This window comes from Phocoena phocoena, chromosome 7 (assembly GCF_963924675.1).
Source record: "Phocoena phocoena chromosome 7, mPhoPho1.1, whole genome shotgun sequence".
NCBI classification, from domain to species: domain Eukaryota; kingdom Metazoa; phylum Chordata; class Mammalia; order Artiodactyla; family Phocoenidae; genus Phocoena; species Phocoena phocoena.
This window is the reverse complement of record NC_089225.1, coordinates 80726209-80740384: the sequence shown is the minus strand read 5'-3', so window position 1 is coordinate 80740384 and position 14176 is coordinate 80726209. Positions and strand designations below refer to the sequence as shown.

The 14176-nt window shown below is 37.6% G+C and overlaps 1 protein-coding gene across 1 annotated transcript in view; it reads left to right on the top strand.

Annotated features, from left to right (window-relative positions):
• The window catches only part of ORC2 (origin recognition complex subunit 2), a 51419-nt gene that overhangs the window by 19652 nt on the left and 17591 nt on the right, over positions 1-14176 (top strand). The window contains exons 5-9 of the mRNA XM_065880560.1: positions 1306-1398; positions 2601-2632; positions 4567-4627; positions 7043-7236; positions 8219-8317. Of these exons, the coding sequence (XP_065736632.1) occupies positions 1306-1398; positions 2601-2632; positions 4567-4627; positions 7043-7236; positions 8219-8317 (479 nt within the window). The remainder of the gene's footprint in view (positions 1-1305; positions 1399-2600; positions 2633-4566; positions 4628-7042; positions 7237-8218; positions 8318-14176) is intronic.

The following is a 14176-nucleotide window of genomic DNA, read 5'->3' as shown; positions in this document are numbered from 1 at the left end:
AAGAGTGGCCCCCACATGCCATACTAGAGAAAGCCCTGGCACAGAAATGAAGACCCAACAGAGCCAAAATAAATAAATTAATTAATAAATTCCTACCCCAACATCTTAAAAAAAAAAAAAGATAAACATTGTATTTTTCATTTTAAATGGCCCCCTTTTTAAAAAAATTAATTAATTTATTGATTTATTTTTGGCTGTGTTGGGTCTTTGTTGCTGAGCACAGGCTTTCTCTAGTTGTGGCAACCGGGGGCTACTCTTTGTTGCAGTTCGTGGGCTTCTCATTGCAGTGCTTCTCTTGAGGAGCACGGGCTCTAGGTGCGCGGGCTTCAGTAGTTATGGCATGCAGGCTCAATAGTTGTGGCTCACGGGCTCTAGGGCGCAGGCTCAGCAGTTGTGGTGCATGGGCTTAGTTGCTCCATGGCATGTGGGATCTTCCCGTACCAGGGCTCAAACCCATGTTCCTTGCATTGGCAGGCAGATTCTTAACCACTGCACCACCAGGGAAGTCCTGGCCCCTTCTGTTCAGAAGCCAACTATTTCATCTGATGCTCAGTTGAAGAAATGCCATCTGGGACTTCCCTGTCCAGTGGCTAAGACTCCACGCTCCCAATGCAGGGGGCCTGGGTTCGATTCCCGGTCAGGGAACTAGATCCCACGTACATGCTGCAACTAAGAGTTCGCATGCTGCAGCTAAACATCCCCCATGCCACAACTAAGACCCGGCACAGCCAAATAAATGAATAAATAAATATTAATAAAAGAAGAAATGTCATCTGTTCAGTGCTCTATCATATTTTATACATTATTAATACGTGTTAGAGTTTTAGACACAAGTAATAAACCACATTTTATGGGAGACTTAAGGGCTTTAAAAGTATAATTTTAAATATACACAGTTTTCAGTTGATTTTAGATCCCACTTTCTGGCCATTCTTTCTTAACTGTTAGCAGAGATGTGCCTCAAATATATATGGTAAAGAAATGGAAAGAGTATAAACCTGTCAATGGAGAAGAGAGAGGAAGAGTGTGTGATAATTGGAGAAACCAGCAAGGTCAAAGTTAGCTCTTTATTTGTATTTTTTTGCGAGACCTGTGGATAACTGAAGGAAGACTTGGAAGACAGCGAGTAAGGGTGAAAGCAGTAGTACTCTTAATATGGCTAGGTTTATTTATCCTTCTGATATCAGTAACAGCAGGTTTCTTTTTTTTTTTTAATTTATGTAAGTGAAATAAGGCTATTTCCCCTCTTAATCTACTGTTCTCCATTAAAAGTTTTTTTAATATATTTCTTTTGTCTGTTTACAGCTTCAGAACTAGCAAAAACACCAAGAAAAAGTGTTTCATGCAATTTGAAGAGTGATCCTGAAATTACCATAGACATTCCTCAATGTAGCAAGGGTAAGATTTTACTTCACTTCTTTAAAGAGAGTTTTCGTAGTTGCTTCAAAGTTACAGGATGTTACTTTTCTTTCTTGTCTAAGTGCATTTTTATATATTTTCTTCTTTTCTGTTCTGAAAATTCATTCAGTAAATGCAGTTAATACCCCAACCTGTGTGCTTTAGTATACCCATATTTAGCTATCAGTAAAAGGGGAAAAGATCTGTGTGGGTTGAAGTTGTACAGATTGACAGGGCCAGCTAGAAACAGTCTTAAATCCTGTTGTCATTTGCTTGAGTTAGCCAAATGTTCGTGGCAGATTTGCTTTGGCAAATACTATTTGAAATAAGGTTTTGGGGATTTGGAAGTCTTTTTTTTTTTGCGGTACGCGGGCCTCTCACTGTTGTGGCCTCTCCCATTGGGGAGCACAGGCTCCGGACGCGCAGGCTCAGCAGCCATGGCTCACGGGCTCAGCCGCTCCGTGGCATGTGGGATCTTCCCGGACCGGGGCACGAACCCATGTCCCCTGCATCGGCAGGCGGACTCTCAACCACTACACCTCCAGGGAAGCCCTGGAAGTCTTATAGTTTGGAGAACTGTGGAACAGTTGTTTTTTTGTTTTTTTTTTATAAATTTATTTATTCATTTATTTATTTTTGGCTGTGTTGGGTCTTCGTTTCTGTGCGAGGGCTTTCTCTAGTTGTGGCAAGCGGGGGCCACTCTTCATCGCGGTGCGCGGGCCTCTCACTGTCGCGGCCTCTCTTGCTGCGGAGCACAGGCTCCAGACGCGCAGAGCTCAGTATTTGTAGCTCACGGGCCCAGCTGCTCCGTGGCATGTGGGATCTTCCCAGACCAGGGCTTGAACCCGTGTCCCCTGCATTGGCAGGCAGACTCTCAACCACTGCGCCACCAGGGAAGCCCGGAACAGTTGTTTTTGAATGACCCATTCTAACTAGATTAAATAGTGTACTTTTAAAATAATGAACAATGAAAAGGACTCCATTTTTTCTTGTTACATGAGTGCTACAGAAATGTCATTAATGGGAGAAATCATAAAATTAATGGTGACAGTTCAGCCTCTAGTGGAGATGCAATTAATTGAGAATTCAATAATATGTAGTGGCCTCTGGGTAGAACCTGCACCTTTGCTTTTAATGAAACTAGGCTATTATGGAAAGTGAAGTATTTGTAGTAAGTAATGGCTTTTTGTTTCATTCTTTAGGGCATTCTGCTTCAGACAAAGTTCAGTTGAAGGTAAGCAATTGAGTAAAAACAAGGAAAACCCTTAGTGTTACAAAGTTAAGACATGATGAAAAATATCCATTTCATCTTTTAATTTAGATAATACTTTTATCATTTATAGGTATTTGCCAATTAAATACCTAACTTGAATCTGAGGCTCAGAGAGGTGAAGTGACTTGTCTGAGTTCACCAAACTAGGAAGGAGAAAAGCTGGAAAATGAAGCTGGGTCTTCTGGACCCACCTGTTGTGCCTTTTCTGTGTCAGAACTATCCCTGGGTGTTTTGTTTGTTTGTTTGTTTTTAATTTAATTTAATTAATTTATTTTTGTCTGTGTTGGGTCTTCTGGCATTCTTTTTCAAGTTGTGGATCACATCACATTAGTGGATCTTGTTGATTCCCTAAGAGACCATCAGAAAACCTGTTAATCAGTGGTATTATATTTACATACCACAATAAAACAGAACATCAGTCTGCAAGTCTTAGTGCACTGTCTTAGAAGGGGGAGTTCAGGAGAGAATATGTATAGGGCTTGGGGATCTGGACTCGAGGGGTTTAAGGCACATCTGTCAAGATGGGGAACTGATCTGTATTAGACAGAATTCATGGCATGGTATTTTAGGAGTAGTGGACACAGTGAGGAGAGGGTCTTGAATTGAGTTTTGATAAATAAACCAATGTTTGATAAGCTAGCTGTTTGCCCAGGTAAGTAGTCTGTTGTCCTGATGGGAAAATAGGTTGCCCAAATGAGCAAACTGTCAAGATAAATTAGTTTGCAGAAATTTCTGTAGCAAACAGTGAAGTTATTTAATAGTTTATAGCCTTATCTTTTTGAGCAAGAATTTTCTGAAATGGTTATTTTGACACAAATATTCTCAGACCTGATAATTAAGCTATATGGATATAGGTTGTCTCAACTCTCAGTCTTGAAATCAGTTTAGTAGGGCATGATCTACAGTTTAAAAAAATGAAATAGAATAAATTAGAAAATTTCTGTTTTGTAAGTATTATTTAATTATAATTTGGTTAAGTTATATATGCATATGTGTACTGGATCAAGGTGGCAAAACGTAAAACAAAATTGTAAGGATCTGGACCAAAGAAGTTTGAAATATACTGTGATATACTTTATAAACCCAATAGGTGATCAGATCACCTATTATAATAGTATTCTTAATATCTCAAATAAAAATTGTTATAATATTTGTAACTAGCACCAACAACTTATCACAAGATAACAGACTTAAATTTTTTGTCATATTTTCACATTGCCAAAAAAACACAGGGTACTTTATCTTTTTATCAGTACTGTTAAGTTATCACGTATACACCAGTAGGCATTTTATTGTGCTAGAAATTGAATGGTGTTAAAGGATTCTGTAAGGAAAAGAAAAACGTGCGTTACACTTCTGTAAAATGTTTAAAAAATTAAAAATACAGAAGTAAAAAGTAGAAATCTTTTTTCTCTCCTCCTCACAGACTACTTTAACACCAGTAAATTGCTCGTACATGCAAAGGCCCACTGCAGTAAGTATAGGAGTCCCATTTCCTTGCTTACTCATCATCCCTGGACAGTATTACCTTTTTTTAGAAAAAATATTCTGCTAATCTGATGGGTGAAGAATGATTCAAAGGCTGATAAGCTTTTTCTTTACATAATAATAGAAGTGCATCCTTCGCAGGTGTCTGGAATACAACTTCTAGAACCACTCTAGGAATCCTTTGGAATTCGTTGTATTGTTTTTGTTGTCATACTCTCCCCCCCGCAACAAATTCATATATTGTTGTCTTCCAGGTCTAGGAAGGAGCTCATCTGGTTCTAATGTCTATTGAAAACAAAATATTTTTCTTCCTTCTAGCCTTTCTTTCACTCAGAGACATCATTAATTTTCATGTCATCATTATTATTTGACTATATAAACTATATTGCTTTTTTATTTTTAAACAGAACAATGATAAAAGTGAATTTCTGTCAACAGCACCTCGTGGGCTAAGGAAAAGACTAATAGGTGTGTATTTCTTTTTACACTGAGTTTTTATAAAAAGAAGCATCTAAACAGGCAATAATGGTTAAATATACAGGTTCTAGTCTTAGAGTGCTTACGTTTTATCTTTGGGCTGCCACTTACAGGGACCTCTCTATGCCTCAGTTTTTTTCATTTGCGAAATAGGGATAATAATGGTACCAGCCTCAGAGTTATTTTGAGATTAATTGAAGTAAAGGATGTCAAAGTGCTGAGCGTAGTGCTTGACCTTGGTATGTGCTTAACAGGTGTTGGCTATTATTACCTTTTATTATTATAACTACTTATTGCTATTTCTTTTCATGAAAGAAAGAATATGTTCATGTCTTCAATTAAGCTGTAGATTCCTTAAGGGCAAGGACTGTATCTTATATTTTAACTCATAACACTTAGCACTATGTCTTTACATTATAGTCAATGGATATTGAGGTTAGTTAAAATTCTTCAATAAAATAACATGCCTTTTAGTTTATTTGCCTGAGACAGTTTTAGAAATAGTTCTATTGATTTATTTAGAAGTTTTATCAATATATTGAAACAATTTTAAATATTTACAGTGGTACTGAATACTATACAAAGCCAAGTAAACAGATATGGTTCCTGCCTTTGGGGAAATTAAAAATGGTTTGGGTATTTTTTTTTATGTTTTGGGGGGGTCTTTTTGGCCACACCATGTGGCCTGTGGGATCTTAGTTTCCCAGCCCGGGGTTGAACCCGGGCCACGGCAGCGAAAGCGCTGAGTCCTAAACACTGGACTGCCAGGGAGCTCTCTGGTTTGGGGTTTAAATATTTAATTTTGGGGCAAATGACTTTTTGACCTTTATATTTCGGAAAGATGTCAACTCCTTTCTTGGGATTGACCCCTTGACAATAATATTAGCTAACATTGTTAAATCTATGCCCTGTAGCCCTTCTTCTTTCAAGGTATAGAGTCGATAATACATTTTTAATCAACATAAAAATTATAACACTTAATTATTGGATATCTGAAGCAATAAAAGATGATATATGCAATTGATTATTATTATTTTATGTCAAATACATCCCACATCTTAAGTTTCCTCCTTACCCCACAGAAGAATCCTTTTTAGAGAAAAGGTGAACTTCCTTCTCCTTCTCAATCACCACCGAACAAATATATCAACATGTGTGATGTATTCATGTAAATAGGGTAAAGACATTGTCTGGTACCTCCTACCACTTCTAACCCTTGCATCTACCATGGGCAGCAATCAGTGCAAATCTGAATCTGCTAAGCTATGTATGCCCACAAAATCAAGCCTTTTTTTTTTTCAGTATCTATATTTGTTATTTGCTGACTCTGGATATTCTGAAATATGCTCTTCAAAATAAAGAGTGATTTGCTTAAAATTATTTCTTTCATATTTTGGAAGTTAACCTTTTATGGTAGTTTTATACTTCTTTTGTTGAGTGTAAGTTTTATCCTTACTTTATGATTATAAAACTAGCTTTTTTATTTCTGGAGAGTGGTGGGGGTGGCCATGGTTTGTTTAAAAATATAATTCTTGTATCTACTATGGGATGGATTGTGCATATGTATTAGTAGTACTTAAAGTAGTAGCTGTCATTTATTGAGTGCTCTATCAGTTAGGATGGCATTTTCAGTAGGCAGCAATGGAAAATTCTATAACAATGGCTTAAGCCATGGACACTGAAGTATCTCACATCATTAGAAGTCTAGGGATACACAGTTCACGGTTGATGTAGTGACTCAACAGTGTCATGAAGGATACAGGTTCTTCTTATCTTTTTGCTTTGCCGCTGGCATTTTTCATCTTTAGTTTTGATATTTTATATTGCAAAATGGCTTCCATAGCTTTAAGCTATGGGTATAAGTAAGGGGCTTTCCTTCCATAAGTGAGGAAAATCTTCCCCAGAAGCTTCCAGCAAATTTCCCCTCAAGTTTCATTGGTTAAATGTTTACATGGCCAACTCTAGTTGCAAAGGAGGCTGAGAGAGCATGTATCTGGCAAAGGAAAAGATAATTAAATTACTGATTATTTATCCCTTAGGGTGGAGCACATTGCCACATATTACAATGAATTCTATTAGCAAGGAAGAAGGAAAGAGAATGGTATTAGGTATGACTGACAATTTCTGCCACATTTCCTTTGTGTTAGGCATTGTTAGTTGCTTTACATGCATTTCAATGTAATCTTCACAATGCTTTATTAAATTAGGCACTGGTAGCCTCATTTGATAAGTGAGGAAACTGGTGCTCAGAAAACTTACATAACTAGCTCTGGTGAAATCATCAGCAAGTAATGACAAAACCAGAAGTCACAATCTCTTACTTCAAAGCCCACACTCTTCCTAATACCCCAGAATGCCTCTTTTGTCAAACTGTCCAATTTTCCCAATTGCTTCCTCCCCACACAGTTCCAAGGTTTCATTCTGACAGTGAAAGTGAATATTCTGCTTCCAACTCGGAGGACGATGAAGGGGTTGCACAGGAATGTGAAGAGGACACTAATGAAGTCATATTGAGTGAACAGATTCAAGCTCAGAATAGAGTAGTTTCGGCTCCTGTTTGCAAAGAAACGCCTTCTAAGAAAATGAAAAGAGATAAAACAGTAAGTGAAGAGAGACTTTAAAGAAAAATCAGTAATATCTTAAAGATAAGCTACCTAAGAGATCCAAATGGGAGGATGAACATAATTTTTTTTTCTTTTCTGCATTTTCTCAGCCTTTCACATAAATTCCCGCATATATTTGTGTCTATTTCTGGACTTCGTATCCTTGGCCTCTCTGTATCCATATTCATGTATCAGTACCATAGTATATGCTAAAGGTGACAATTCAGTTGAATAAAAGAGCTTTTAAATAAATATTAATTGGATAATTGGAGGCAAGACTTCTCAGTATATACCTTTTTATATAGTTTCATTTTTGTAACGTTGCTGATGTAACATTGTAAGTAATAAATGATGTGACTATGGACCCATGTTGGGTCGTTTGGAGAACACTGCACATATTATGGCCTGAGAAAAGGCTAATTATCCCAGCATGCTCTGTAAAGACTCAGAGCAGTCTAGGAAGCCTCCTGCTTGAATGACTTTCCATTCCTTCCTTACCACCACGGAGCTCAGTCCTGCCCCAAATCAGTAGAACACGTGGTGAGTCATTTTACTGGAATAGTAGGCAAGTCTTTTTTTACCTTGCTGTTGATGTCTTTCTCATTTCCACAGTCCTTCAACTGTACTAATTAAAGGATTTGCTAGGAGTGTGTGAGGCAAAACAAAGGTCCTGATTGTAAAAACCCTTTTTTTTTCCCCAGTCTAAACGGGAATTATATGTTGGAATTTAGGAATCGTTTTTGGGCCGACTACTTCAATCTATTCATTTTCTTCAACTTTTATGACCCTAAGAGTTACTCAGTTTTATTACTGGAATTAAATTTGCTTGGTCCTTAGTCTGTGTTGTTGCTTCAAAAAGAAAATACTGACTGCCAAGTAAAGAATTTCACATATCCTGTTTATGCTAATATTACTGTCTAGTCCTCATATAAAACAAATATCTGAAACTAAGAACTCACTTTGCTTTGTCCACTTTCAGAGTGACTTAGTAGAAGAATATTTTGAAGCCCACAGCAGTTCAAAAGTTTTAACCTCTGATAGAACACTGCAGAAACTAAAGAGGGCTAAACTGGATCAGGTATGTTGCAAGGAGTGTTACTTGTAAATTGTTCTTATTGTGAGCTGAAAAATATAGTACATAAGCAGCAAATCTGAAGAATAAGTGTATATAGCAGAATACTCTCCTGATCAAATGAAACACAAATTAGTGTGACATCACTATTGCGTATTTTATTTTGTAAATGGTAACTGGTTCACTGGATTAGAATTGTTTGATGTACTCTAATTATACATGTATAATTACGTATTTTTCTCTTATTTATCATTTCTTCAGGATCTATAATCATCAGGGTCATAGTTTCTTTTTTTAATTTATTGAAGTATAGTTGATTTACAATGTTGTATTAATTTCTACTATACAGCAAAGTGATTCAGTTATACCTGTGTATATATTTTTTTCATATTCTTTTCCATTATGGTTTATCACAGGATTTTCTTTTTTTAACATCTTTATTAGAGTATAATTGCTTTACAATGGTGTGTCAGTTCTGCTTTATAACAAAGTGAATCAGTTATATATATGTTCCCATATCTCTTCCCTCTTGCGTCTCTCTCCCCCACCCTCCCTATCCCACCCCTCCAGGCGGTCACAAAGCAGTGAGCTGATCTCCCTGTGCTATGCGGCTGCTTCCCACTAGCTATCTGTTTTATGTTTGGTAGTGTATATATGTCCATGCCACTCTCTCATTTTGTCCCAGCTTACCCTTCCCCTCCCCATATCCTCAAGTCCATTCTCTAGTAGGACTGCATCTTTATTGCCGTCTTGCCCCTAGGTTCTTCTGACCATTTTCTTATTTTTTTCTTTTCTTTTTTTTTTTTAGATTCCATATATATGTGTTAGCATACGGTATTTGTTTTTCTCTTTCTGACTTCACTCTGTATGACAGTCTCTAGGTCCATCCACCTCACGACAGATGACTCAGTTTCGTTCCTTTTTATGGCTTAATAATAGTCCATTGTATATATGTATCACAGGATTTTGAATATAGTTCCCTGTGCAGGGTCTTAGTTTCTTTGATATGCATGTACCATTAATTTTTGTTACCAATTTAACCCACATATTCATTGAACCTCACACTGGTCATAAAACAAAGACTGACCTGACTCTCAGTTGAAAACCTTGCAAAAAGCAGAGGATATTCTGCTTCTTGCTATTATGGAAAGCCTGCCCATTGCAGTAAGGTAGCAAGGTTGCTGTATACTCTGGTTCCAGTGTCTCATTTTATAAAAAAATAGCATACAGTTAGACTCAGGGCTTTGACAGATACCTCACTAAGAGAGGACAAAGAACCATCTGAATAAGAAAATCTTTCATTAGCAAGTGGGCTTGAGGGACTTCCCTGGCGATCCTTGGTTAGGACTCTGCACTTCCACTGCAGGGGGCATGGGTTCAATCCCTGGTCAGGGAACTAAGATCTCACAAGCCATGCAGCCAAAAAAAAGAAAGTGGGCTTGATAATTTAAGTCAAGAAGAGATTGTTATTGACTCAGAGAGAATCAAGATTTTATTATTTTCTGAAATAGGAATTCAGTGCAATTTCCTAAGGTATACAGGGCTTTTGACAGAGTTTTCAAGCTATAGAAAAGAGAGAAGAGAGGTTTACCATAGGGTAAACCTCTATGGCTTGGATGACGTGGTACTGTGTGGTTGGGGGTTTTTGGTTTTTTCTGTTTTGTTTGTCTCTTTCCACCTGTCTCATAGGTATTGCAACTCAGATCAGAGACTAGCTGAAAACATGTGTCAAGAAACCAAGCTGTTCAAGGAAGAGATGGCACTAACATCTGCTTAGTGCATGTATTTTTTTTTTTTTTCTATACAGCAGGTTCTTTTTAGTCATCAGTTTTATACACATCAGTGTATACATGTCAATCCCAATCTCCCAGTTCATCCCACCACACCCACCCACCACCACTTTCCCCCCTTGGTGTCTATATGTTTGTTCTCTACATCTGTGTCTCTATTTCTGCACTGCAAACCGATTCATCTGCATCATTTTTCTAGGTTCCACATATATGTGTTAATATATGATATTTACTTTTCTCTTTCTGACTTACTTCACTCTGTATGACAGTCTGTAGATTCATCCACATCTCTACAAATGACCCAATTTGGTTCCTTTTTATGGCTGAGTAATATTCCATTGTATATATGTATCACATCTTCTTTATCCATTTGTCTGTCGATGGGCATTTAGGTTGCTTCCATGACCTGGCTATTGTAAATAGTGCTGCAGTGAATATTGGGGTGCATGTGTCTTTTTGAATTACGGTTTTCTCTGGGTATATGCCCATTAGTCAAGATTGCTGTGTCATATGGTAATTCTACTTTTAGTTTTTTAAGGAACCTGAATACTGTTTTCCATAGCGGCTGTATCAATTTGCATTCCCACCAACAGTGCAAGAGGGTTCCCTTTTCTCCACACCCTCTCCAGCATTTGTTGTGTGTAGATATTCTGATGATGCCCATTCTAACTGGTGTGAGGTGATACCTCATTGTAGTTTTGATTTACGTTTCTCTTATAATTAGTGATGTTGAGCATCTTTTCATGTGCTTCTTGGCCATCTGTATGTTCTCTTTGGAGAAATGTCTGTTTAGGTCTTCTGCCCATTTTTGGATTGGGTTGTTTTTTTTTTTAATATTGAGCTGCATGAGCTGTTTATATATTTTGGAGATTAATCCTTCATCTGTTGATTCGATTGCAAATATTTTCTCCCATTCTGAGGGTTGTCTTTTCATCTTGTTTGTACTTTGCTTTGAAAAAGCTTTTAAGTTTCATTAGGTTCCATTTGTTTATTTTTGTTTTTATTTCCATTATTCTAGGAGATGGATCAAAAAAGATCTTGCTGTGATTTATGTCAAAGAGTGTTCTTCCTATGTTTTCCTCTAAGAGGTTTTTTGTTGTTGTTGTTGTTGTTGTTTGTGGTACGCGGGCCTCTCACTGTTGTGGCCTCTCCTGTTGCAGAGCACAGGCTCCGGATGCGCAGGCTCAGCAGCCATGGCTCACGGGCCTAGCCGCTCCGCAGCATGTGGAATCTTCCCAATTGGGGCACAAACCCATGTCCCCTGCATCGGCAGGCAGACTCTCAACCACTGCACCACCAGGGAAGCCCTCCTCTAAGAGTTTTAGAGTGTCCGGTCTTACATTTAGGTCTTTAATCCATTTTGAGTTTACTTTTGTGTATGGTGTTAGGGAGTGTTCTAATTTCATTCTTTTACACATAGCTGTCCAGTTTTCCCAGCACCAGTTATTGAAGAGACTGTCTTTCCCACTGTATATCCTTGCCTCCTTTGTCATAGATGAGTTAACCATAGGTGCGTGGGTTTAACTCTGGGCTTTCTGTCCTGTTCCATTGATCTATATTTCTGTTTTTGTGCCAGTACCATATTGTCTTGATTACTGTAGCTTTGTAGTATAGTCTGAAGTCAGGGAGTCTGATTCCTCCAGCTCCGTTTTATTCCCTCAAGACTGCTTTGGCTGTTCAGGGTCTTTTGTGTCTCCACACAAATTTTAAGATTTTTTGCTCCAGTTCTGTGAAAAATGCCATTGGTAATTTGATAGGGATTGCATTGAATCTGTAGATTGCTTTGGGTAGTATAGTCATTTTCACAATTTTGATTCTTCCAATCCAAGAACATGGTATATCTCTCCATCTGTTGGTATCATCTTTAATTTCTTTCAACAGTGTCTTATAGTTTTCTGCATACAGGTCTCTTGTCTCCCTAGGTAGGTTTATTCCTAGGTATTTATTCTTTTTGTTGCAGTGGTAAGTGGGAGTGTTTCCTTATTTTCTCTTTCAGATTTTTCATCATTAGTGTATAGGAATGCAAGAGATTTCTGTGCATTAATTTAGTTTCCTGCAACTTTACCAAATTCATTGATCATCTCTAGTAGTTTTCTGGTGGCATCTTTAGGATTCTCTGTGTATAGTATCATGTCATCTGCAAACAGTGACAGTTTTACTTCTTCTTTTCCAATTTGTATTCCTTTTCTTTTTTCTTCTCTGATTGCCATGGCTCAGACTTCCAAAACTATGTTGAATAATAGTGGCGAGAGTGGACATCCTTGTCTTGTTCCTGATCTTAGAGAAAATGCTTTAAGTTTTCCACCATTGAGAATGATATTTGCTGTGGGTTTGTCATATATGGCACTTATTATGTTGAGGTAGGTTCCCTGTCTGCCCACTTTCTGGAGAGTTTTTATCATAAATGGTTGTTGAATTTTGTCACATTTTGTCAAAAGCTTTTGCTGCATCAACCTAAATGCCCATCTATTGAGATGATCATATGGTTTTTGTTCTTCAGTTTGTTAATATGGTGTGTCACATTGATTGATTTGCATATATTGAAGGATCCTTGCATCCCTGGGATAAATCCCACTTGATCATGGTGTATGATCCTTTTAATGTGCTGTTGGATTCTGTTTGCTAGTATTTTGTTCAGGATTTTTGCATCTATATTCATCAGTGATATTGCTCTGTAATTTTCTTTTTTTGTAGTATCTTTGTCTGGTTTTGGTATCAGCGTGACGGTGGCCTGGTAGAATGAGTTTGGGAGTGTTCCTTCCTCTGCAATTTTTTGGAGGAGTTTGAGAAGGATGGGTGTTAGCTCTTCTCTAAATGTTTGATAGAATTCACCTGTGAAGCCATCTGGTCCTGGACTTTTGTTTGTTGGAAGATTTTTAATCACAATTTTAATTTCATTACTTGCGATTGGTCTGTTCATATTTTCTATTTCTACCTGGTTCAGTCTTGGAAGGTTATACCTTTCTAAGAACTTGTCCATTTCTTCCAGATTGTCCATTTTTATTGGCATAGAGTTGCTTGTTGTAGTCTCTTAGGATGCTTTGTATTTCTGTGGTGTCTGTTACTTTCCTTTTTCATTTCTAATTTTATTGATTTGAGTCCTCTCCCTCTTTTTCTTGGTAAGTCTGGCTAATGGTTTATCAATTTTGTTTATCCTCTCAAAGAACCAGCTTTTAGTTTTATTGATGTTTGCTATTGCTTTCTTTGTTTCTGTTTCATTTATTTCTGCTCTGGTCTTTATAATTTCTTTCCTTCTGCTAACTTTGTGTTTTGTTTGTTCTTCTTTCTCTAGTTCCTTTAGGTGTAAGGTTAGATTGTTTATTTGAGATTTTTCTTGTTTCTTGAGGTGGGCTTGTATAGCTATAAACTTCCCTCTTAGAACTGCTCTTGCTGCATCCCATAGGTTTTGGATCTTCATGTTTTCATTGTCGTTTGTCTCTAGGTACTTCTTTTTTTTTTTTAATAAATTTACTTATTTATTTATTTTTGGCTGCATTGGATCTTCATTGCTGTGTGTGGGCTTTCTCTAGTTGTGGCGAGCGGGAACTACTCTTTGTTGTGGTGTGTGGGCTTCTCATTGTGGTGGCTTCTCTTGTTTCAGAGTACGGACTCCAGGCATGCAGGCTTCAGTAGTTGTGGCTCAAGGGCTTAGTTGTTCCGCAGCATGTGGGGATCTTCCCTGACCAGGGCTCGAACCCATGTCCCCTGCGTAGGCAGGCAGATTCTTAACCACTGTACCACCAGGGAAGCCCTGTCTCTAGGTACTTTTTGATTTCCTCTTTGATTTCTTCAGTGATCTCTTGGTTATTTAGTAATGTATTGTTTAGCCTCCATGTATTTGTGTTTTTTATGTTTTTTTTCCCCATAATTGATTTCTAATCTCATAATGTTGTGGTCAGAAAAGATGCTTGCTATGATTTCAATTTTCTTAAATTTACTGAGGCTTGATTTGTGACCCAAGATACGATCTGTCCTGGAGAATGTTCCATGTGCACTTGAGAAGAAAGTGTATTCTGCTACTTTTAAGTGGAATGTTCTATAAATATCAATTAAATTTACCTGGTCTGTTGTGTCA